Source organism: Parasteatoda tepidariorum, chromosome 8 (genome assembly GCF_043381705.1).
Source record: "Parasteatoda tepidariorum isolate YZ-2023 chromosome 8, CAS_Ptep_4.0, whole genome shotgun sequence".
In the NCBI taxonomy this organism is placed as follows: domain Eukaryota; kingdom Metazoa; phylum Arthropoda; class Arachnida; order Araneae; family Theridiidae; genus Parasteatoda; species Parasteatoda tepidariorum.
Window position 1 is genome coordinate 16,873,598 of NC_092211.1, and position 24,974 is coordinate 16,898,571.

The following is a 24,974-nucleotide window of genomic DNA, read 5'->3' on the forward strand; positions in this document are numbered from 1 at the left end:
TTTCGCCAGCTATTTCTCGCTCCCGTGATATTGACGGGCAGGAATGTTCAGTAGTAATGCGCCAATAAGAATAAAACTAATTCATTTCTTTTGCCCGGAAAAAATTTTATTTCTCATTCTCCACACCTGATGGCAGTATCAGAATATTTTTAAGGTAATTGTAGATAGTTAGTTCATTTTAAACTAGTTACAGCACTAATCAAATACGTAATACAAATACAAAAGCCAAAAAACAGGCATTTTATGACCGTTTTCTTGAAATTTAACCGATCGTTAAGGGGTTAAATCACTCTTTCAGTCAAAATATTAATTTTCTATTTTTGGAATACAAGAAACAATTTTGATCTGGTTTACATTAAGCTTTGATTACTGAATTTTTTATTTAATGAAAACGTAGATTTTTAGCGGTTAGTTATAAAATTAAACTTAAAACTTACCTTGACCATATCCACCCAGATTTCCTGTAAAATGAAATTATAGTTAACTAGAGAAAAAAAAAGTTTAAATCAAGATATAAATATGCAGTTCATCAAAACGCTGTTCTCTGAAAATATAAATTGTTCTTAGAGAAGTATTAATAATGAAGGATTTTCAAGAAAGAAATATATGGCTGCTTGGTCTTGATTATAAGGATATTCCAGATTAAAATTGTGTTTTTGTATAAAAAAAATGTCATGATGTTATTCTTTACCAACATAGAAGTGCAAAATATTTGTTGCTAATTTTGGAAGAAAAAATAATGTTTTTGGAAGGAAGATTCAGATTTCGAATCTAAAATTCACAAGTTTGAAAAAAAGATCCTAATCCTTAAATTATTATTTCGAATTCTTAGCTAACGTGGAATATTTATTTCAATTTCTTTTCTTTTTTATGTGCTCAACAGTGATGGTGACTAATTGAACAGAATGTAATATGTTCATTTTCAAATAAAAAGTTATTTGATTATTCATTTATAGAAGATTTACCTGTGATAGAATTGACACATTTCAAATATTAGTTTATCATTTCAATACTAATATTTTTCAGAATTATTTGAAATATTTTAAAAAGTTTAAAAGTTAAATTAATTCAATAAGTTACATGAGTTTAATGTGAATTGAATAAGTACAATTCAAAAGAAAACTCTAGGCAGCAAAATATTTACGCTTCATAAAATAAACTGCCAATTATTTTAAATTTATTATACTAAAAATATATAATGTTTAGTTATAAAACGCTTTTGATTCTTCAGGCTTTTTTGTGTAGAGCGTAAAACTATACTTTTTACTTTAAGTAAAAAAAAATTTGTAAGTTGAGTTCTGATATTCGATAAAGTTTAAAATGTAGGTAACAAAATTAAAAAGTTATTTTAAATTAATTTAAAATTTAATCATACAATTCTTAATTGCATTTCTTAAAATCAAATTATTAAAGTTTCTGAAAGTTTTAAATTCCAATTATAAACTTTCAATCGTATCTTTCAAAATTTGAAAAATATATATGTTTTGAAGTTTTTTGCAAGCGATATTCTTATAAAATTTAAATCAACATGCTTGATTAAAAACAAATAAAAAGAAAATCTTTTATAATCCAAATAACTAATATTTAATTAATTTAAAGAGAGTTAATAAAAAAATAATAATGTTTGTTTACCTAGTTGTTGGTAAGAACCATAATCTTCACTTTCTTTTGAAGTGGCTAAAACAATGAATAATTCATTTCAAAACTATTTTTACGAAAAATACAATATGAAAATCTTTGCTAATGAATGTTGACTTAAAATTGTAATTTTTAAATATTTGTAATTTTCAATGTTTTTTTATCCTTAAAAAATGAAAACAGTTAATATCAGTTAAAATTTTTTTGTTCTTATATTCGCATTTCTCTGTAATTCACACTTAATACTATCTCTTACTTTAACGCTACTTAAACTCTTAATGCCTTGATGATAAAAATTTTATTATTATTATCCTATATATTAATTACTGGAAATTACGAACATAAAATTCAGAATTTTTCCAATTAGTTGTGTATTTATTGCTTAAAACACATCAATGGCTGCCTAAAACACATCCTTACATTAATTTAAACAGGTGAATAAAAAAGAACTTTTTCGTTATTGGAACAAAAAATCTGAAAAAACAAGAACAGTTTGCAATTGAATAAAGTTCAATATACTTCTTTTCGGTGTCTTACTTTGCAAAGCGTAACAAAAAATGTGAAAAAACAAAAACAGTTTGCAATTGAATAAAGTTCAATATACTTATTTTCGGTGTTTTACTTAGCAAAACGTAATTGATCCAACTATGTTTTAGAAAATTTTTTTTCTAAGTTTTTGTTGGGTTATATTCATGAGAAACTTTTTAAAATTCTCATTCCTCCGAAATATTTCTCAAAGATAGGTTTTATTTTATGAAGGAATCAATAGAAATTTATTGACTTAACATAGTAAGTAGATTTGCAAAACATATGAAAGTTGAAATTTAAGTTCAGTTTGACATAGTATTTTAATTATTTGTAATTAATGAGCCCTTACTGCTGTCCCTCAAGGAGTCATAACGTTGGATTGCAATTTAGTTTTCTTCATTCTCAAATCTCTCCGTTTTCTTGCAGTCACATTTTAAAAAAGTGCTTTTCCAAATTGAGCAAAAATGTGTCAAAATAGGTCCGAACAAAAGTAGCATAATTTGAAAACCATATATATTCAAAATTCAAACTGCACTTAATCACCGAAGAGCCATTACATTATGACCACCCTCCATCTATAACAATAGGCTCGCCCAGGTTTTCATGGTTTCTCTCCCGGGAACAATGTTTTCATGAATCACATTAGGACCCATAATCCTCATAGAACAATCCCTGACGTCTGTAAGCTACTTGAACATAGTTGCAGACCAGGTTCACCCATTCATGGCAACAGTTTTTCCTGCGGGGGATGGTGTTTACCAACAGGATATTGCACCATGTCATAAGGGTTGAATCGTCGAGGAACATTCCAGTGACTTTCAAGTCATGTCTTGGCCCCCAAATTCACCTGCCTTAATCCAATAGAGCATTTGCAGTTTTACTTGGAAAACCAAATTCATACAGCCACGTTATCCCATCGCAATGTGAGGGAACTGCAGGACCAGTTGGTGAGCGCTTGGTACCGGATACCTCAGACTACGTATCAGCACCTTGTGAAATAAATGCCAAGGCGGGTGCTAGCAGTTTTGAGGACTATAGGGGGTCCAACATGTTATTAGCAGCGTGATCATAATGTAATGGCTCTTCGGTGTACACATTTTTAACAAAAATGCATAGTCTTAAACTTAATAAAGAAACGTGTTGAAGGGACCATCTGAACCTACCACCAGGATTCGAACCAAGACTCTTCGTAGTTGGAGACTCTATTCACCATATTTGTGCACCCAAGTCCCAGTCCAGGGAGAGTTATAAAGCTCTATACAGTGGCCATCACTGCATACATTCCATTAATTTATAAGTGTTCAAAATAAACTGAACTAAGCAAGGCTTGAAATTAAATTTCCAGATCTCATGACAAATCTATTGGAACTATATTTTCGAAATTGAAAACACTTTGAATCATTGAACTTGGAAATAAGTATGCACTAGTGTGTCATTGCAACGTCTACTACACAAAACTGTATAGCTTCCATCTCTAATATTCCAGTCAAGGTAGTACCAATCAATCTAAAGCTAAACTTCAATCCACGACCGGTAATCGAACCCTAGTGTTCCACAATGACAGATCAGTGCCTTAACCACGTCTTGATACGGCATATTTAAAATATCAGACATATATGTTAGTACTGACTACATCAACGAAGTTAGGAAAACAATTATTTTTTTTAAATAAAAAATCCGCCTTTTTAAATATGCAGATAGAAAACGTTCACTAATAGACGGACACTAACATCATTAGATGGTCGACTAAAATTCTGGTCCATTTTCTATTTGCACATACCCCCATTGAAAAGCACAATGCCATGATTAATGAGCCAAATCGTTCGAATCGCCTCCAACTTTACACTGACAGAATTTTCATTCTAAAATTACGGTAAAATAACCTCCAGCAGTCTGTCCATCAAATTAACCGTAAAACTTACAGTAAAGTGCATTCTTTGCGGTTTTAAAACCGTTGACAACAACTATGGTTAAAAAATCTATCAATTCAAAACTTTATGTTTTTTTAAACCATTTACAAATAGCATGGTTCAAAAATCGTAAAAAAAGAAATTTAACTTGACATGGTGATGTCATCTGTGCGTGAATAAGAGTATCGAATTCTAATAATGATGGGAAACAAATTGGGGAGTGCTGGACACTGAAAAATCTTCACGTGAAAAAGGAATGGGGGAAATATTATGGTGTCAAAGCTGGGACACGAACTCCCACTCTGTCGGTGATGCGATTGACAGATTAGACCTCTCGTTTATGGCATGTACTCAGCTGCAACTAACCAAGTGGCTTCATTAGGTGATCCTAGTTGGTGCAATACAATCCTGGCTGTTTATTTGTATTAGGTAAAAGCAGTTAATAAAATGTTTTTCTCACAGTTAATAGTTTGAAATGCCATTTATTTGTTATGGTCATTTGGTTGTCTTGATTGAATATTGTAAGATAACAGCTAAATAAACTGTTATTTAACAATTTTTTCTGAGTAACTTCTGACAGTCTAAGACAGTATCTATTTGAATCAGAATACTGTGTAAATTGAGTTGAAATGAGTTTTATTAAGTAATGTTAAACTAAAACTGAAGTATTGTTCAACGTATTGGTATTAATACAAGTTATCATGGTGTTACAGTAAAATGTCAAATCAATTTGCCTCAGCAAACCAATTTGCCAATTTGTTATTGATTACAGTTAAAAATAAAAAATAAAAATAACTATAATTCAGCATCATATTTATTTTTACTTGCCTCTTCTGCAGTTTTCGTAAGTGTCGGTCGGTAGCCACTGTCCAATTCCTTGTGTACATGATAATGTTAGCTGAATACTTCCATCTGGAAACTGAAATCCACCCACGCAAGAAAAAACACAAGTCCTGAAAGTTATTAGAAAAGTAAAAATTACTTCAATAATTTTTTTTTAATGTGCAGGAAACATAAATGTTCAGCCTTGATTTCTTAAAACTTCTTTTCTTCCAAAAATTGATATTAAAATATAAGAGATCATTGCTGATTATATTTTTTAAAAGTATTTTTGTTATTTATATATCTATATCTATATCATATATCTATATCATATATCTATATCATATATCTATATCATATATCTATATCATATATCTATATCATATATCTATATCNAAATGAAATACGGTAAAATTTTATCTTCGACTTTTGTGTTAAGAAATGTTACCTTTCCTGATAAAGTTTTATTGGTGAAATTGTTTCACTAAAATTAAGAATCGGTAAGTTTAGCTAAGTAATTATCGTACTATTCAGGGCAATTATGAAAGAATCTGCCTTGATTGAAGACTACGATTAAAAAAAACTTCGAGAAAACGGGCTCATTGGAAGATCGTAAGAAAAGCAGGAATGTCTGTTGATATCTTACAAGTTGTAGAACAGGATGCAGACAGACATCTTCAGCATTCCGCCGCGTATGCAGTACCCGTGCTATTACATGCCTAATTTGTTAGGGAAGCGACGTTTAAATATTTTTCTAAAAATAGTGACCACATAAAATAAAATTCGCGCAAGAACAAATGACATAACAAGCTCCAACTTTTGATTTTTTGAATTTAAAAATCTTTCAAAAAGCATGTTTTAAGAGCAGTCTGTTCGTAGCGAATCTTATTTTATGTTTACTAGTTGTTAATTTAAAAAAAAATTAAGAGGTGTTTTAAGTACAAAATATCACAAATTAAACTTGTCAATTTATAGCTAATAAAGCGTAATAAGCATTTTAAAGCGTAATAAGCATTTTATCGCAACTATTTATTTTTGCTTTTACTTACCATGCTCCGTTTGCCATTCTACATTCTTTTTGAGCTTTTTCAGGTTGTCTCAATGTTTTACATTCTCCTAAAACAGAAAATTTCCCTATTCGTAATAGCAATAAATATACCTAAAATTATTGCAACTGATTTTCCAATTGATTTTAATCAAGTGTCTGCCTTCTTACCTGAACTTCCTCCGAATAAGCTGCCGTCATTTGTTCCTGAAAAATAAAAAAAAACAGTAAGTAATCAGTCAGAGTAATCTAATACTTATAAATAAAATTAACTAAAACCTGTACACTTATATGTATTCCTAAAATGATATACACAAAATTCAAAAATTTATGTACAATGAAATAATATAGTAATATTCACATATGTATAAATAATCTTTATTTAGTAATTTATATGTAGTGCTTTCGTGTTATACGGTGGCATATGCATGCCGCCGTATAACACGAGGTGCCAGAAAATAGGGCCGGATTTTCTTTCCGTAGTTGCGGATTTTTTTTTTACATAGTGCCGGATTTTTTTTTTTCGCGGCATGTGCATGCCGCGAAAAAAAAACACAGAATAGAAAGAGCATGGAAGTACACTGATAGATATTACTAAGCGTGTTGAACGTTAATATCGAACATATTAGACGAAACTTTATTGTGACATTAATATGAACCACATTTAAAACTTGTCATGCTTTATCACATGATTAAACAATATTCTATGGTGTAACTCGAAAGGAAACACTGTTCAATTTTACACCATATAAGCATAACAACACATTTGAACCTTATCAGTGTTCAAGGTACTGACATTAGGATTCACATCAAAAAAAATTTTCTGAGAATGTACTCCTGCTACAGATATAAGACAGTTCTCTACAGATTTGAAATAGTTACATTTATAGTTATTGGAAAATGCACTTACTTTGTTGTTGATAAGAGTTGTAGGAATTATACTGTTGAGATGCTGCAAAAAGTTTCAAAATTTTATCAATATACTTAATGTGGAATGAATGTTGTGTAGTCATATTAACTGTATTTCTATGTTATAAAGGTTAAATAAAACTTAATTTGCTTTAAATGACAGTTATTTTTGCAGCAAAATTATAAATAATTATAAACAATTTGTTGATCGAAAAATTTCTTCATATTGATGAATAACAGTTTAAATACATTTCTTATCAATTTTTTCTTTAACAGTTCAGAATTTCATTTTATGTTATTCGAAAATAAATAATTTCATTAGCTGTTTATTTATATTCAAATTTTCGTCCCTATATATTATATAGTCTAACATACTAATACAGTCTAATATATAGTCTAATATATTATGAATGTGTCCAACTTGCGATTAGATAATTAATGATGCGGATAATGGTTGGTTGGGTTGGTTATTAAAATATGCGAGACAAAGTTATGAATGATGACACTTTTTATCAGGTTTAAATAAATGCTTTCACTTTTCTAACGTATAGTTTCGTTAAACTAATGACGTCGCTTATAAGTAACGATATGTTTTTACAGATAAATCATACTGTCTTTATCAGTGGTAGCTAAACTTCCTTGATCATAGATCCACGAACTTTTCAGAATTCACTCATCGACCCCCTTCTGTTACTTACCTGTACTATAAACTTGCCTGTTTCTTGAACGATTAATTTTATTTTGGCCAAAATAAACTTTCAAATAAATCAATGAGAAGATGTGCTTTATAAAGCTTGGCTTGATTAACGTTGGGTTGGAAATTATTTTCTGTCGCAAATCGCTTCGAAGCTCAATTTATTTCTCTGCTTTGTTAAAATAACACTAACATGACATTCAACCACATATGGAATGAAATTCAAAGGTAAAATTCCGCATTTCAAAATTTTATATGTTTTCAAGTACTAGATTGATGTTAATTCATAGCCAAGTTTGATAAAAGCTTCTAAGTCCATTTTAATTCAATGACTTCATCTTGCAAATGAATGTCGATATTTCCAACTTGATAAAGTGGAGCGATTATCCATTCTGGGATATCCGCAGTTAAATATCTCTAAAATATAATTTAAAACCATTACTAAATTTAAAAAATCTTTGATATTGATTAAAATTGGTGATCATTGATCCAATTCTACTCGTAGATCAGATAGACTCCTAATTATACTATATCAACCCCTATGCGTCGATACTGACCAGTTTGGTGACCTCTGGTCTATATTAAAGAAATTAAGATTCTTAGCTTAATAAATTTTTTCTTGTTGTGATTTCAGTAACTAATTAAATGTAAATTCTTACATGAATGTGAATTAGAATATCCTCCATCTGATCCCTGCTGGTATGTTTGACCGTAGTTGCCTCCAATATCTGCATAAGGAAAACATAATAATTCCAACTCATTTGAAAGCTGTTACACAGATATTTAAATCTTCAATTTCACACAGAACACTTGTTTTATCATGTTATGTTTAAGGGAAAAAACGAAAAACTATTTTTCTAGACTTAATGTAGCGCCGATATTCATTTATGTACGTGGATTTTTTTTTATCTTCTTCGAACCATGAGAAAAAACAACCACTAGGAACGAAGAGAATACGATACAATATGTACGGATCTATAAGCGATGTGTGGGGAAATTATGAATTTTCAAATATTTGATATGAAGTTCATTTGGCAAATGATTAAAATAACTTTGAAGCCTTATATTTAAAAAAAAACATTACAAACCAATGAGATACTCATTATGAGCCTTACAGCTCCTTATTAATCGGGAAGTTAACAACAGGCCAATGAATTGTCATCTTGTCAGGTCATACACATTATTTCGAACTCGTATACGTAGAAGAACACCTACAGTTTGCTTAAAATAAGAACTCCCCTAGCCATTCGTCTGGACCCGTGGCGGTGACTATGGTAACGAGGTATGACTATTTCATATAGAGGGTCACTGTCTAGGACAGGTTTTGGCTTGTGTTGGTGAGAGAAAGGGAATTCGGTCTATTGTTTTAGCCCTAGAGTGAAGAGACGCTACCCTCCCTAAAATGCGCTATTCTTGTTTGCATAGCAGCAGACTGCCTCAGACTTCGTGGAAAGGGAAGTTCTTACAGTTGACAAACTATACGTGGTGTTTTATTTCTTTCAAACTAAGGTATTCAGGAAAACGATGGCCACACCTCCCTTTTGCAGGTTTAAAAAGGTAAGAAATGCTTCCCGTCACTGATGTTTTTTGTTAAGTATAGTGTCATGCGCGGTATACACTTTCTAGACAAATCTTACATGGATTTTTGTTTAATGTAAGGGACATCGCCCAGTATTCTTTACGTTGAAATTTTTTTTAGAATCTAAATTGTGTGAAAACCGCATTCACCTCCGGGTATTTCAGACGTGCTAGGTTTCTAAACAGGAATTTTGTTTTGTCTGTGAAAGTAAAGAAAATAATTCTAATTTAACATGTATGAACGACATCCGCTGTTTTTATTTAAAGCAAAACATACATAATAAAAATATATGAATAATCATTAGAGCTGTCAAGAAGGTTGGCCACATTATTATGAAATCCTACAAAATTAAAAATTATTCATTGATTGAATAATTTTGATTCCTGCTGGATTGAAATTTATTAAATTATCCGAAAAAAAGTATGTTAATACCTTGTTTTTTTAATAGAAAAAATGTACGACTGTTCATTGCAGGCGAAGAGTGCTTTTCCGTGAGTATTTTAGATATCAAAGTTACATTATTCAACATCGCAAAACTACGGCAGCAAATATCTTTTTCCGTTCAATTTTTTTTGAAGATTCTTTATTTACTTTAACAAGGCTAAATTTCAAGATTGTACCCATCTGTTTTCATTGGTAGATATTGAACCAGTTTAGATTGGGTGATGTTGAACCAGTTTACATTGGTTGATATTGCACCAGTTAACATTGGTTGGTATTGCACCAGTTTACATTGGTTTGATATTGAAACTGAAATGATATAAAACGTACCTTGATAATCGTCTTCATCTCCATACCTAACTGCAAAAAAGAACTATGATAAGACAAAAACACTAAATATTTAATGCACGATAATTTTAAACTGCAATACTGTAGCCTTTCAAATGAAATATTTTTAGAAGCGCCAGATTTTTAAAATTTAATTATTTAATTTTTTCCTTAGTTTTTGCAAAAAAGAAACCTAGTTTTTTAAATTAATCTTTTCTGCAGTGGTGGTATAATATGCTATAACGTAACTTTTGCGAAATAATTTTACAATTTTTAAGACTTTCCCTTTTGGAAACATAATTAAATTTGAGGAAGCTTATATAGATTTTTATATTTACACAGATTTATTCAACTTTTATCAAAGCATAAATGCGATATTTCTGAGAATAAAAGAATGCGTTTAATATTGTTTTATTTGAAAGTATTCGTACAATTTCATTATGTGTTTTTTTCCTCATGAATTTGTTTTATACTATTGCACTTTTTTTGATAATACATAGAAAAATTTCAAAGGGATGCAAAACTGCGAAAGATATTTTGTGACTAGTTAAGAAAAACGTATTTAATCCAATCAATAAAGCAACCAGTAACATGTTTCATGTTACTTGCACCAAATAAAAGAAATGTAATCTACAGTTCTTCATTATTAGATTTCAGAAAATTTGATAAAGAAATAGTTTTAAGACCTTATCATAAAAAACACATCAAATATATGAAAAAATATGACGAATCAAATATAAAACTTAACATTATCTTTAGAACTCAAGCATCAAATTTAACATAATCTTTGTAACTGAGGTATAAAAGTTAACATAAAATTTTAAAATTACGTTGAATTACTCGCATAACATAGTATATATTTAAAAAATAAAAATTTATGGAATCAAAAGTACATTTATTAATACTTTTTCATCATTTACATTTTGAATAAAGGCTTTTTTGGTTTAAACAAATTAAATTTCCTTAGTTTAAAAAATTTATCTTGATTTGTAAATAAAGTGGTTAAAATGTAAAAACATTGTGTGTGTGTGTATATTTTGTGTATATATATATNCAGTTCTTAAGGAGTTTCATTTCGAAAAAGGTAATTTTTTTTCCTTCTCTTTTTACAATTCTTGAACAAACATTTTTCAGACAGTTTTATTCAATTACTTTTTCAGACGAAATATTTTGATAGAAACGATTCACCGTAGTTTTCTTGAAAATTGATAAAAAAAACTTAAATTCATCGACGAACTGAAAATTGATATTTTTTTAAAAAAAATTCTTAAAAAGGATTTTAAGATTTTAGCAGTTCGATTAGAAAATTTCTTCTCTTGGGGAAATTTAATTTTGTATTGGTAAATGGGCAAACGCAGATTTCTATTTTTTATAACAAACACAGACCTTTTTTTGGATGGTTTTAAAATTTTAAAGGAAATATACAGTTTGTAGATTTTATGAACTTAAAATTCTGAAACATCTTAGTTTATTATTTAGGTTCGCGTTCAAATAAAACTAAAGTTTAAATTTTGTCCTAGTTGCATTTTAGTGAGTAAAAAAAGATCCTAATAAAATAGATCCTTATAAGAAACTGAACCTAAAATAACATACTTTAAGACGCTATTAATTAATATTTACAAAAAATAAAATATATCAGAGATTGAAATGCGCGTCTTACTTTCACAATCTGGGAATGAATTTAATATTAGAGTTTGTGGAATCCACTCTCCTACGTCTCTGTCACAAGTCAACGTCAATTTAGAAAAACCACTGGGAAATCTGTAACCTTCATCACATTCAGCCGTGCATTTGCTAAATTAAGAAAAAAGAAAAATTAGATCCAATAGTATAAACTGCAGTTATTATACCACACTGTGAAATCCACACATTATGTTTGCTGTGAAATCCTCACACTGTATACCTCACTGTGCTTGTAAAACCCATTTCACCTCAAAATATATATTTAAAGTAAAATATTATACCTTAATTTTATGGTTTTAGTTTAATAATTAGAGTGATTCAGCGATTTTACGGTAATCATTACAGTAAAAGTCAAGGCACATCAGAATTTTCGTTCCGTTCACTCCGGTAAAAAATACAGGCATCCTGAGTGCCGGTACTTTTTACCGCAATTTGATCCAGAGTTTCTTACAATGCATTTTACTTTTTGTTTTTTATGCGACGAAATAATACGTCATACTAATGCTATCTATGATCACGTCCATACTGTCTTAATAAAATCCAAATAAATTTAGTATATCTAAATAAATTTTTGTCCTTTCTAATATATTATAATTTACTACTTAACTGTTGGTAACTAGAGTTTAATTCCTCATTTAAGTAATAGTAGGCTTTATTTATCTACCAACAACTCGAGAACGTATTCGAGTGTACAACGATACACTTTCTATTTAATGTTTCCATTTAATATAAATGCAAAAATGTAATACATTTTGTCATCTAATTAATATTTTTTCATGTTTGTATTATTTTACAACTAATTAAGTTTCCGCAGAAACTAAATGATTTCCATCTTTACTAATAATAATTTTGATAATTTTAATAATTCCACTAATAATAATTTTGTTAATTTTAATAATTGTACTAATAATTTTCAGCCTTACTAATCGTCGTTTTCCATGCTACATCTCATTTTTCCATTGTCTGGTGGAAGAGGCCGTAAGCATTCTCTGGAGGCTGAAATAAAAGAATTCATAATTCATATCTTTGGTCTCAAGGTGTTTTTTGCTTACAATGAGGAAATATGAATTATGCTCTTAGCAAATAGAATAGATGTTTCAAAGTTACTCGATTTCCACACTCTCCACACTTTCCCCCTTCTTTGTTTCCACTGTATCCTCAAATCTTTAGTTTTTCCTACTTCAGAATTTTTTCACGCTTTACTGCCGAGGGAGAAAATTAATATTTTCGTAACCATGGTAACGGAAAGGAAAAAAAACATGGAGAGTGATATAAACGATTAACTTTGAGACGTTTATACAAAGAATTCGCAAAGGACGTTCACAAAGAGTAAAGTTCCAGATAATAAAGCTCTACCATTTAAGTTAGTTATTGTCAAAAGTTTAATTAAATTGTGTACATTTAATTCTGTAACATTAAAAGTGTTTGTGCTGATGTGTGTTCCTCGTATAACTGCAGACACATTTATACTAAGATCCTGAATCTTGGACAGCAGATACTAAAATCAAATTTATTCCACAATTCTTAAAATTATTTTCGTTGAATTAAAGTTTATAATAGGGTTCGGAAAGTAAGCGCATAAAACAAGCTATTGGCTTGTGTTTAGCATTATGTGATGTTTTATATTGTTGGTCAGTTGAATCGGTTAAATGAATCAGCATGAATCAGTTAAATGAAAGACAACATCGCTGTTTACTAGCTTTGCAAAAGTTTACTAGCTTAATCCACATGGAGTTTCTAGCACGTTCCTCCATAATTATTACTTTTTAATTCATTCAAACTCATTAACGATCAAAATTAAGGCAAAATGTAAAATACCACGATTTTTGATGTTCCTAGAGAGTCATAAGCACTCTAAATTTTACCATATTCTGGTAGTTTTGACCATACTTTTCTTCTAAGTAAGAAGTTAAGTACGAAGTTAAGTAATAAGTTAAACATAAATTTTTCAGGTAAATTGCTTCATTGGTATAAATCTAGACTATCATGTGTTGGCCAATATTAAAAATTAATGACATCATTTACAATTTTGAGTATACTTAATCTTTTAATTTTATTAGCTTCACTTCTAACAACGTGTTTAGTTAGTATAGAAATAAAAACTTAACCTAGAAAAGAATTCAAAAATAATGAAAAGAAATTGGAATTAATTTTATTGTGTTAATTAGGGTTTTAATTTCCTGCATGATTTCTAGGTTTTTATTAATATTGAGTGGCTGGGTGGCGCAGTTGGTTTGTCGTCAACTTTCTGAAACCAAGTCTGTAGGTTAGATGCCCGACCCAGACACCGGATTTTCGGGAGGCAGAAAATCCTCAGTGGCCATGTCGTATGATTATACGGGATGTAAAAGATCCCTGGAGTGCCTTATTGGCTCTTGGCGTTTCCAGCAAAATTAAATTCCTAGTGCACTTTAGCATCCAAATAGAGTCTCGGTGCTGCCTCTAGTGTGGCAGAAACTAGACGTCCAAATTAGCATGACCAACGGTATCTCAGCCATTGTGGTGGTCCTGAAAGAGTGGATACCACCTCTGGAGAATGCACTAGGTCTGCTCATCGGCAAGACCGATTGTGCAGCTTATTGGAAATAAATAAAAGAAATTAATATTGATTTGATATATTTTGGCATTTTATTACACCGTACAAAAAACAGGTGTTCAGTTAGAATAAAAATAAAAAAACTACTATCGTTGAAATTGAAAGAAAGCACATAAAATATCAAGAAAATACCTTGACAAACATCATTACTTGGCGACGATAAAATTTATTAAGTTTCAAAAGTGATAACAATGCTCCATGATATAGTATATTAAATCACAAAACATATCAAAAAACAATAATAGTTTAAATGCATTTCCTTAACCGTTAAGAATAGCTACCCATTTGTAATCTTCATTGATAAATGTATCCAAAATTTAAAATTAACCGAAATAATTTATTCGAAAACTTAAGTAAGCGTAAAGATTACTATCTATAGCAATAAAATAATTGTAATAAATTGTATAAAGTGCTTCCATATTAATAATATAGATATTTGAAACAAATGAATAAAAAAAGCATTGGATAAAATAGATTAAACGATGAAGCAAATTAGATTTCCTGGATTAACTAACTTACCTTATTAAATCAGAACATGAGTTACAAGAAGTTTCTCAGTTACTAGCTTATTAGATTAATGCTTACGTGCTATTTGTTTAAAAGCTTCCCGTTCCATGAAAAATTTAAGTGAAACAAAGACGAATTATGCTTGATTAACAATAATTTGCATAATGGTTTCCTTTAGTAAATGGCATAAATGAGATGGAATAGTTTCCTTATAAGTTGGCATCAAGCTGTTATAAAAATTAACTGAATAAAAAAATTCAATATTGTTGGCCAAGTAATTAATAAAATTAGCTGAAAAAGCAATTCAATTTTCATTTAGCACTTTTTTTAAATATCGAAATAAAGCTTTTTAAAATTTTACATAGAAAAATTTCAATGAAACACTTTAAAAATGTAATTCCTATACTTCCAGCAAAATTTGTTCAACATTAAACCATGCTATCGTCACATTTAAGAAAGTATTGCAACTTTTAAATATAGTATTAAACCGTATTATCTATATCAGTGTTTCCCAAACTTATTACCTTTGTGTACCTTTTCCAAATTTTTCGTAATGCTGTGTACCACTAATAAAAAAATGAATGCATTTTTTACTATAAAAAAATTGCACAAAAGTTAAAAATCACAACTGGCTGTTGACAGCACTAATTATTAACTGTTAACTCTGCAAAAAATAGCCAATAGAAAAATACGTAATCGTAAATTTTCATGGCTAGCTTTGATTTTAAATGAATTTTTTTGAAATTTTCGTTTGTTGCAAGATATTTCGCATAAGAACACGTACCCCTGCCAATCTGTTCCCGCACCCCTGCGCGTACGCGTACCACACTTTGGGAAACACTGATCTATATGAACAAGATCACTGTAAATATTTGCAGCAGCCTTAAACCATAATATCTGTAAATTGGGCAAAAATGTTAATATTTGTTGCCCCATTGGATCATAAAATCGGTATTTTGGATAAAATATTGCAAATCTTTACTGCAATATTGAACCATAATATCGATACAATGAACAAAAATATTGCAAATATTTTCTGTTATATGGAATCATAATATCAGTACAATATTTTGCTTATATCATAATAAAGTGTTTAACTTTACCATATTTTTATTCAAGCTGATTCGTTGCGTTGTTTAATATAGCACCATACTAAACCATGTTATAGTCTGACATGCTCAAAACTTTTAAGCTGTCTCATTCATGTTGCTTATTGCAAATTTGAATATATCATGATTACTAATGTTGTATGAATATTAATTGAAATTACTTTAATTTCCTAACTACTTATACTACCTATCCTAAGGAATACTTCTGAATTTTTATAAAATCAAACATATAAACCAATTTTTGATCATTTAAATTTAAAAGGAGTTTTAGAAATGGAAAGAAGAAATTTTAACAATTTATAAAAAAAAGCTAAGGGATAAAAATTTTGACGTAAAAAAAATTGAGCTTGAAATTATAATTTTTTAAAAAATTTTTGTAATTTTTAAACATTTTTAAGCAGATTTAAATACATATTTTTTATAAACTTTGAAAGTATTCTCTGATTTCTGAAGTATTTTCGTATTATTTCATTTATAAGAAATAAATGTGTTTAGTTATTTGGACAATTTGTAGACCAACCTGTGTCTATAAAGGATAATGACTTTTTTGAATCTTTCAACTACATTTCTAATAATATTCATGCAATAATTGACATACTTTCAATTAAAGGAGAACAAACAATCGTAATATTTCACCAAAATTGCAAATAGAATGAATGTGCCAGTTTTAAAGAAAGCATTTTCCCTGTGTAGCATTTCCAAAGCATCAATTTTAACAGCAATACGTAATTTTCAACTTAACACAATTTATCTAATTAAAGTCTCTGTGCCTTACCTATTAATGGTTTCTTTGTACTTAAAGCATATAGTCTTTCACCTAAAAATAAACACCCAATTACTTACTAATAAGAACTTAGTAAATTGCAATAAAATTTTTACAATTCAAAACGCTAAAATTATAGTAAATAATGTTTGTTTAAGTAATATTTGTTTATAAAAGGAGCTTTTTAATTAACGCTCTTTATGTACAAAAGAAAGCTAACAGTTTAAATTGGGTTTGATTTAATGATTGTATTTTCACGCACTAGGACACAGACCTAAGTATAAAAATTTAAATTAATTTTTGCATATGATAATTTAAATTACTACCCCAAACAGTAATTTCTCTGAATAAACACCCCGTTTTTTGGGGGGGGGGATTAAATTTCTGATTCTCAAAATGAAGGACAGTTCCATTCCTGGAAATAGGGTCCCGAGAGTTGAGACGTGAGAATGATTGAAATTTCTACTTATTTTCTAAGAAATCCTATCATTTCTCGAAAACATTTAAACCTTTAAAATAATTTAAAACTATGCATATTTAAAGCATGTAAACATTTCTATTATATTTTATAATATGAAAAATTTTCAACAATTAGTAAATTAATGAAAAAAATAACGAGTAACAATAATAAAAAATGTTTTTACATGGGATTATATATCAATAAGCACGCTTTATAATTGTGTGCACGAAGTATTTGATTTGCTTCATTGCGGAGATATTGCGAAATTCGAAGAAGTAAAATTAATAAATTTAGTGAATTAAGATAAACATTAAAACATATTCGGACCATATATTTCAGATGTCAACCTTACTTTTAGTCAAAAATTCATGTCTACTGAAGAAGGGAATAATTATTTAGATAAAGCAGGATTTTGTGTTTGATTTATTTGTTAAAATATCGTCTGCACAAATTTGCATACTTAAAATTACTTCCTCAAATTAATGAAATTGAGTCCTAGTATGTAAAAATACGATCATTAGATAAACAGTCATTAAATGTGCTTCGCTTTTGTTTACGCATTGTATATTTCTAGGTAGGTAAGCTGGTACTTTATTTACGTCGCACAAGAGCGGCACAATGGGCTCTGGGAAACATCCCTGAGGATGATCTGAAGAAATGTCATCGCAATTTTGATGGCTCTCTTGCTTTAGTAGCCCGATGACCTGAGGGCGAAATCGAACCTTTTTACGGTATAAGAGTTTAACGAGAGCCGATACCGCACTTCCTCGGTCTCTACGCAGGGTGATCAAAGCGGTAATCCACGCGCTTACTGACCGCAGCCAGTGACGCTTGACTTTGGTGTTCTACTGAGAACCGTGTCTTTACAATCAGTCCACTTCGGGACTGTATATTTTTTAGACTCCCTTACTAAAAATCACAAAACCCTACATTTTGTAGTATTTGCAAACTAATATTTAAATGAATTACTGATTAGTCACTCAGCGTTCACTAAGAGTAATCAAACCCTAATCAAAGCTATGGAAAAAGAGTAAGCTCTTAATCATACCAGAGGGTTTTCTCTATAAACATATAATAAGATATATGTTTTATACGTCTGTGAAATTAAGTTGATACAATTAATATATTATAAGATGAGAGACGTATAACCTTCAGTATAAATGTAATTAAAAGCCTATTAAGCAAAATGTAGGTGATACGTTTTTCATTTTAATAAAATATTTTTTTATTATTTTATTTTAATAAATTGAAATTTCGCTGGCGCAAACAAAAAAACAAACAAGCTATTTTTCGAAATGTTATCCTACTGTATAATTTCGTGGTTACAACAATTTAAAGCAGGCATAAAACAACGGACGCATATTTATAAAAAAAAAATTAGAGCATTCAGTCATTTTTTTACTCCAACGGCCACATTATCTCATTTGGTTCTATCAGTGTTTAAAAAAAAGTAAATTTTAATTTCAGCTACCAATTTAGAAAACGAATAAAGATAATTTACTCTCCTTTGAAAATTGCAAAAAAATATTAAGTTCTGAAGGCAATTTAAATGAAAAGGTAAATGATAAAAGTTTGATCTTACTTTGACCATGTCCAAACCTTGATTGAGATCTATGAAGAGATAAAATACAATGTTAGTAAAATTAAGGATTATTATTGTTATTATTTTTACTAATTAGATCCTGCAATTTATTTATTTCAGCTTGAAATGAATCAAATTTTTAATTTCAGTTTAGTTAGCTTTATTTATTTCAACTGAAACTTTATTTATAATTGATTAAATCTGAATTAAGTCAAATTCATTTTTTCTCAAAATTATAATATGATGGTATGTGAAAACTTATTCTTTCTCAAAAAACAATGTGGTGAAAAACTCACTTGTTGTAACTCCATCACATTTAAAATAATTTTGAAACTATATAATTTTTGTCCCTTTATTATCATTAATTTCAGGACGGAATTATTGATAATATATTGTCAAGATGGAGTTATGCATTATATATACTAATAAATATACTGAAAAAATTCATATACATAGATACACACATATTTATGCTGTTGTTTTTTCTAATGTCACTTGCAAATATCAGCAAGCCTGCTTGGTGAAATCAAGCGAATTTAAAGCTAATGGTGCGCTTGTTTTTTTTCCAGTGGCGCCATCTATGCCCAAGAATACGACTTCAGTCACACACACCTCACGGCCAGATGGGAGGGCCCATTCATACACCCATTTATTCATTCACAGATCGCAATATTGATCTGAACCAGAGAACGATCTAACTCCAATTCAGTACCCTCAGAGGTATGAATTGTTAGGGGAACATTGAGGACTTTGTTACCCGACATATTTTACTTGCACCAGTCACCATTTACTACACAGGGAATCTTTGGCCGACAAGGATCAAACCCACGACCCCTTGGACATGAACCCAAGACACTACCAACCAGGTTATCCCGGCCTTCATACATATATATTGTTTAAAACAAAAAACAAACTGCAACATTGGTTAAAAATGTTTCATTATTTAATAGTCCAAAAATTTATTCTGATCTAAAATTACTATCTGATTCAATCACTATATTGCGTGCATGTTAACTGCTTCGGATTTGACAAAATATGTAGAAAAAAAAACGGTAGAAAACTATAATCCTCAGTGGTATGCGGAACATAGAATAAAGTCCCTTTGTCGCCAGGCTAACCGAGGAACAATTTTGTGGTTTTCCTCTTCATGTAACGTAAATGCGGGTTAGTTCTATCAAAAAGCCTTCCATGAAGGCATCTTTCTTTCAGTACTTGATCCAGGAGTTCCATTGTCTTCTGCATTGGGTTCAAAATTACAAGTTGACGGAGGTGAACAGTGATAGTCGTAAACACAAAAATTGGGTCGGCTATTTAACGTCTGTCGTAAAGTAAAAATTAAGCAATCTGTCAGGAGTTTTAAGAATAAAATTCAACGAGGATGGCAAAAATAGGAAAAAAATATGAAATAACGAAAAATGCAGGGCCAATATCAAAAACGTCTTACGTGATTTTATTTCTCTTTTTAATTTATTTTAGAACAGAATGAGATTTGCTTATGTTTGAAGAGAGTGTAAGTTATTATGGATGTACTTAATACGGTTTAATAAATGAATATGTTTTCCTTATTGTTTCTTCGATTTACCAATTACACTAAATCAAATTTTTAATTATGTCATTGGTGATACTGCTAGTTTAAATCCAGACCGCCCGGATGTTCCCTGACACAACCCTTGATGTGATTTTTTTTTCATTTTTGAAAAACATTTTGTCTTAAAATCACGTGATTTTAATCGACAATCAAGTACTTGATTGTCTATTAAGCATAAACTCTCACACATCTGAAGGAAGTACTTCCTAAATTTTGCATTTCAGATGATCTAGGTCCCAATTTATTATTTTTTTATTATAAAATCGTTTGCATTGCAAGACAGATAGTCGCTCTCTTTTTTAAGTAGTCTTTTCAGATTCGATTTCTTCTAATGGCATAACTCATTCACTCAAATCTCTTTTATTTATCGCGCATGTTCAAATCAATTGTGTCAACTTCAAAGTTGCACTCAAATTATTTTAACTCAAAAGATGAAATTCGTATCCTCAAACAGGCGAAGGCAATAATTTCTTCAATGTGACTAAATGTTCCATCAATTCATTTATTTTAGGAAACTGTTTAGTCAAGAAAAGAACTCTCCGTTCATTTTGAGTATCAATTTTTGAAAATGATCATACTTTTCATTTTACAAACAATGCGTAAAGAAATTAAAAATTCGATTTAAACAAAACGGTTGACATGGGGTCATAAAGTAACCAATTGTAAGACTTATCTACCAATTCAATGCATCTGAACAAATATTAATTCATTTAAAATAATCTTTTTAACACTTAAAATTTCAAAATAATTAAGACATTATTGAACTGTATGACTTTCTACTTCTCTACTAGTTACATAATTGTTTATTGCTACAGTAATTACTTTAATGATTGGTGTAAATATTTCAATATTATATACTAGTTAAAAATTTATTATCTATATAATTCTCTTACGTGGTTCCCAAATTTTAGTTGTATTTCTTTTCCGCCGGTGGCAACGTTTGCTTTGTTTTGTTTAAGTTACTATTTCTCTTACACGGCAAATCGACCAATGATTGCCACTAAAAATGTCCCATGCCAGATCTAGCTGAGGTGGCTCAACATAAAGTGCTTTTAAAAACGGAAACTGAAATAACCAGAGAGCATCAGCTGCGGCAATCTCATACTATTAACCTAGGCACAAGTGAGTAGTCTTTGTCGATAGATCTCTATTTTGGTATTTTGTCGAAAGCGCTTTTTTTCACGAATTTATATATTACGAATTTATTTGACGATTTTTGATTCATATCATGAATTATACTATAGCACATTTATAATATGTTTAACGGATTACATGTCATTTATTGGAATTCAAATTTATTTTAATGACTTAGTATTTACTAAAAAGATGTAATTTTTTTAAAAAAAAGTTTTTATATGGATTTGAATAATTATTTTGAATTCTTAGAATTTTGTGAATTTGCAGTGTACCTAAGTTAGTAGCGAGCAAAGCGAACTTTTTTTGCGAAGCAAACCATATAAGATTGCGTAGCAATTTTCGGGGTTTGGCGAGCGTTAGCGATCAGGGGGCGCAAGCTCACAGGTAAAAATATATTTTACTATAGAATGTAACCCATTTCTGCATTGTCAGATATTTATATGTATATCCAAATCCTTTCATTCGCTTTTTAATGTGATTTTCGAGCTGGAAATTGAAATGCCGGCGGTAACCATCCAAATCGAATTCTCCATTTAGTTGAAAAAGCGACTCAATAACTGCATGTATTCGTTGCATGTAATTAATTCAACAATACTGAATAACGTGAGTTTAATCGAAGTTCTCTGAAACGAGAGTGGATAATTGATATCATTTCCAGCGGCTGATTAATTAACTTGGCGTTATTTTCTTTCTCCGATCATTTTCGATTTTGTCGACGAATGCGAAAAACTGAATAATTTGTATAGCCGAGTATAATAATAGTAATTGCCGAGTATAAAAATTCTGTCACCTTTGTGTCTTCGGAAGAACTAATTAATTTGCTCCATTTGCGACGACATTAATTTTGATTTTGTTTCACGGTAATAAGATCATTTCAATCTCGACGACACTATTTATTTAAAAAAAATATTTGAATAGTAATATGCTTATACTAGTAATTCCCAATAGCCCAATAGAAGAAAGCTCTCTAAATCATACTCCCAAATCACACCACTTCTGATTTCTAAAAGGAATCAACTGAGTTGAGAAACACCCTACCGGATAAATTTAGAAGCTTTATGCAGGTAGAGGTCTATACAAGAGAATCAAGTTACTGTGTTAGCGTGTTAAAATTTTAAATAAGTTTACAAATTTTCAAAATAATTTTTCATAATCTTGTGTAAAAATATGGCATCTCTAGCAACAATTCTACATTGCCACAGTTGGGCTCAAAATTGCCTCAATATAGGTTCTTCATAAGTATCCCCCGAGGGACCAATATTGAGATGTCTAGATTTTTTAATATTGATCAAATATATAGGGCCGATATTGGGTGAATAATAAATCTAAAATACCGGGTGAATCTGAAAGCTCTATATAAGGCCGATATTGGTTGTAAATTGACTGTAAAATATCGGGTGAATTGGGCAATTCTATATCTAACCAATATCGGAAAATAACGACCCTTTGAACAGTTATTGAGTAAAGATTCGTGAATATTGAGGGTCAATGAGGGCCCAAGTAATTTTGCTGCTAGGGATATTTCAAATTATGTACAGATTATTAAATACCTCCTTCAATAGTTAATTGATTTACTCAATAGTGTTCTAGTTAATTATTGTTAGAAGCTTGGTATAACGCTCTGTTAAAAACACAACATAGTTGACAAAATTGTACCACTTGTAGCCTCTTAAATCGTGCCACTTTAATTAATCAAGTTTCAGAAATTACTTCATAAATATTTTATTACTTAAAATGATTTCGACATGGAAGTTTAGCTGGCCGGCTTATTTTATTATTACTTACTAATATCAAAGCCGGAAAATGAACAACGTAAGGCAAACTGGGGCATGTCTCATTACCCTCAAAAAATAATAATGCAGTTGTTTTTTGGGGTAAGTGTGTGCTGATCAATGAGCTACCCAACATCGTATGCAATCTTATTATTACAAGGGGTGATCAAATGAAAAGGTACGAAACGACGTAAAAACGTAACAGTTAAATATTTGCATATTCCGCTATGGGAGAACGTAGCGAGACATCTCGGGATGAGATTGGAGTCTCTGACTGGGATCAGAGCATACGCTGGTGCCCGCATGAGCAGGGGAGAACAGAGGCTCTTATCAAAAGCGGCGTCCAAATGCTGCGGCAGTCCGTATGAGGACTGGATGGCGTTAGCACTGCAAAATTCATCGATTGAGGAGCAGCGAGGTGTTATCCGATTTCCTTGAGCGTAGAAAAACCTTTAACTCCGATGTGTATTGTGAGATACTCTGATGCCTACGCAGGTCCATCAAGAACAAAAGACCGGGACTTCTCACGGGGGTTCTGCTCCATGATAAAGCGCGTCCACACGTCTCCAGACTCGCACACATGGAACTGGCCAAGTTCAAGTGGGTTACTACAATCCGGACTAGTGCGCCCTGCAATCCGGACTAGTGCGCCCTACAATCCGGACTAGTCACCCTGCGACTTCCATGTGTTTTTTTCCACCTGAAAGGGAAGCTCTTCAACTCGGACGACATACTCAAGGACGCTGTGAAGGACTGGGTCTCGTCAAGACCACAGGAATTCTGGGAACAAGGAATCCTGCGGCATGTTCATCAGTGGGATCGCTGTGCACAGGCCTATGGTGTATATTTTGAATAAAGTCTACATTTGTACCCACCGTGTCGTTTCGTTCCTTTTCATTTGAACACCCCTTGTATGAATAAGCAAAATGACTACTAATAAGATTATGCTTATCTTAATAAAGAAAGCAGAAAAAAATCTATTTGTTTGACCATGGAGTTATTTTCAACTATTCTAGTAATATTAGATAATGCATTAGGTAATGCTTATTAGTACTGATGAATGCTACGCATATTTATTAAAATTATGCAATATTTACATTTCATATTTTGCCACAGGTTTATATTTAGTATTGCTTACAAGGTTGGATTTATAACATTACCGGTAACCTGCAGTTTCAATATCAACGAGTAAAATGGAATGAAATTAGCTCGTAACATTGCCCAAGAAAGTAATTATTCCGTTTTTTACTTGAAACTACTTAGTTTAAAAGTTGATATTCAAACATTAAAAAATATGATTCACCTAAAAAAATATAAACATTGAAAATAAAATATATTAACCACTTTAAAGAAAAATTAGGAACTGATATATAAAATTAGAAAAAGGACATTTTGTATACTATAACAATTACTTTGCAATTTAAAAAATGGTTTCCTAAAGCGAGTACTTTGCACTATAAACTGAATATTTTGCAAGATAAAATGAACAATTAGCACCATAAGCAAGACATTTTGCTCATTGAAATTATTAAAACCTAGAAACAGTAGTTGTAATTTATTATCATTACGAATACACGGTACAAAATTAGTTATTTTGAAGACAAATTTAAAACTAAGTATTCACCTACATTTTCATGTAAAGTCAACCTTTTACACAGCTAAAACCAAGGACAGTTTTCAAAGATCATTTCAAATAAGGAGATTAACGTAAATGCATATCAAATTTAAGCTGCAAATTATTCAAATTAGAGTTCCCAATGCAGTAAAAAATAAGGCCTAATATGTAGTGCAAAATGTTCCTCGTAACAATAAACTTGCCCCAATAGAAACACGTCAAATTTATGTTGCATCATAGTCAAAATATAATAATGCATACGAATGGAA

General features: G+C 30.4%; 1 protein-coding gene across 1 annotated transcript in view; it reads right to left on the reverse strand.

The window, feature by feature from the left end:
• Positions 1-24,974, reverse strand: part of LOC107439698 (uncharacterized) — a 296,584-nt gene that overhangs the window by 270,168 nt on the left and 1,442 nt on the right. The window contains exons 2-13 of the mRNA XM_071184208.1: positions 18,594-18,622; positions 16,564-16,605; positions 12,500-12,572; positions 11,554-11,687; positions 9,897-9,926; positions 8,206-8,274; positions 6,854-6,895; positions 6,115-6,150; positions 5,948-6,014; positions 4,905-5,029; positions 1,633-1,677; positions 438-461 (exon numbers count right to left, since the gene is read on the reverse strand). Coding sequence (XP_071040309.1) covers positions 438-461; positions 1,633-1,677; positions 4,905-5,029; positions 5,948-6,014; positions 6,115-6,150; positions 6,854-6,895; positions 8,206-8,274; positions 9,897-9,926; positions 11,554-11,687; positions 12,500-12,572; positions 16,564-16,605; positions 18,594-18,622 — 716 coding nt within the window. The remainder of the gene's footprint in view (positions 1-437; positions 462-1,632; positions 1,678-4,904; positions 5,030-5,947; positions 6,015-6,114; positions 6,151-6,853; positions 6,896-8,205; positions 8,275-9,896; positions 9,927-11,553; positions 11,688-12,499; positions 12,573-16,563; positions 16,606-18,593; positions 18,623-24,974) is intronic.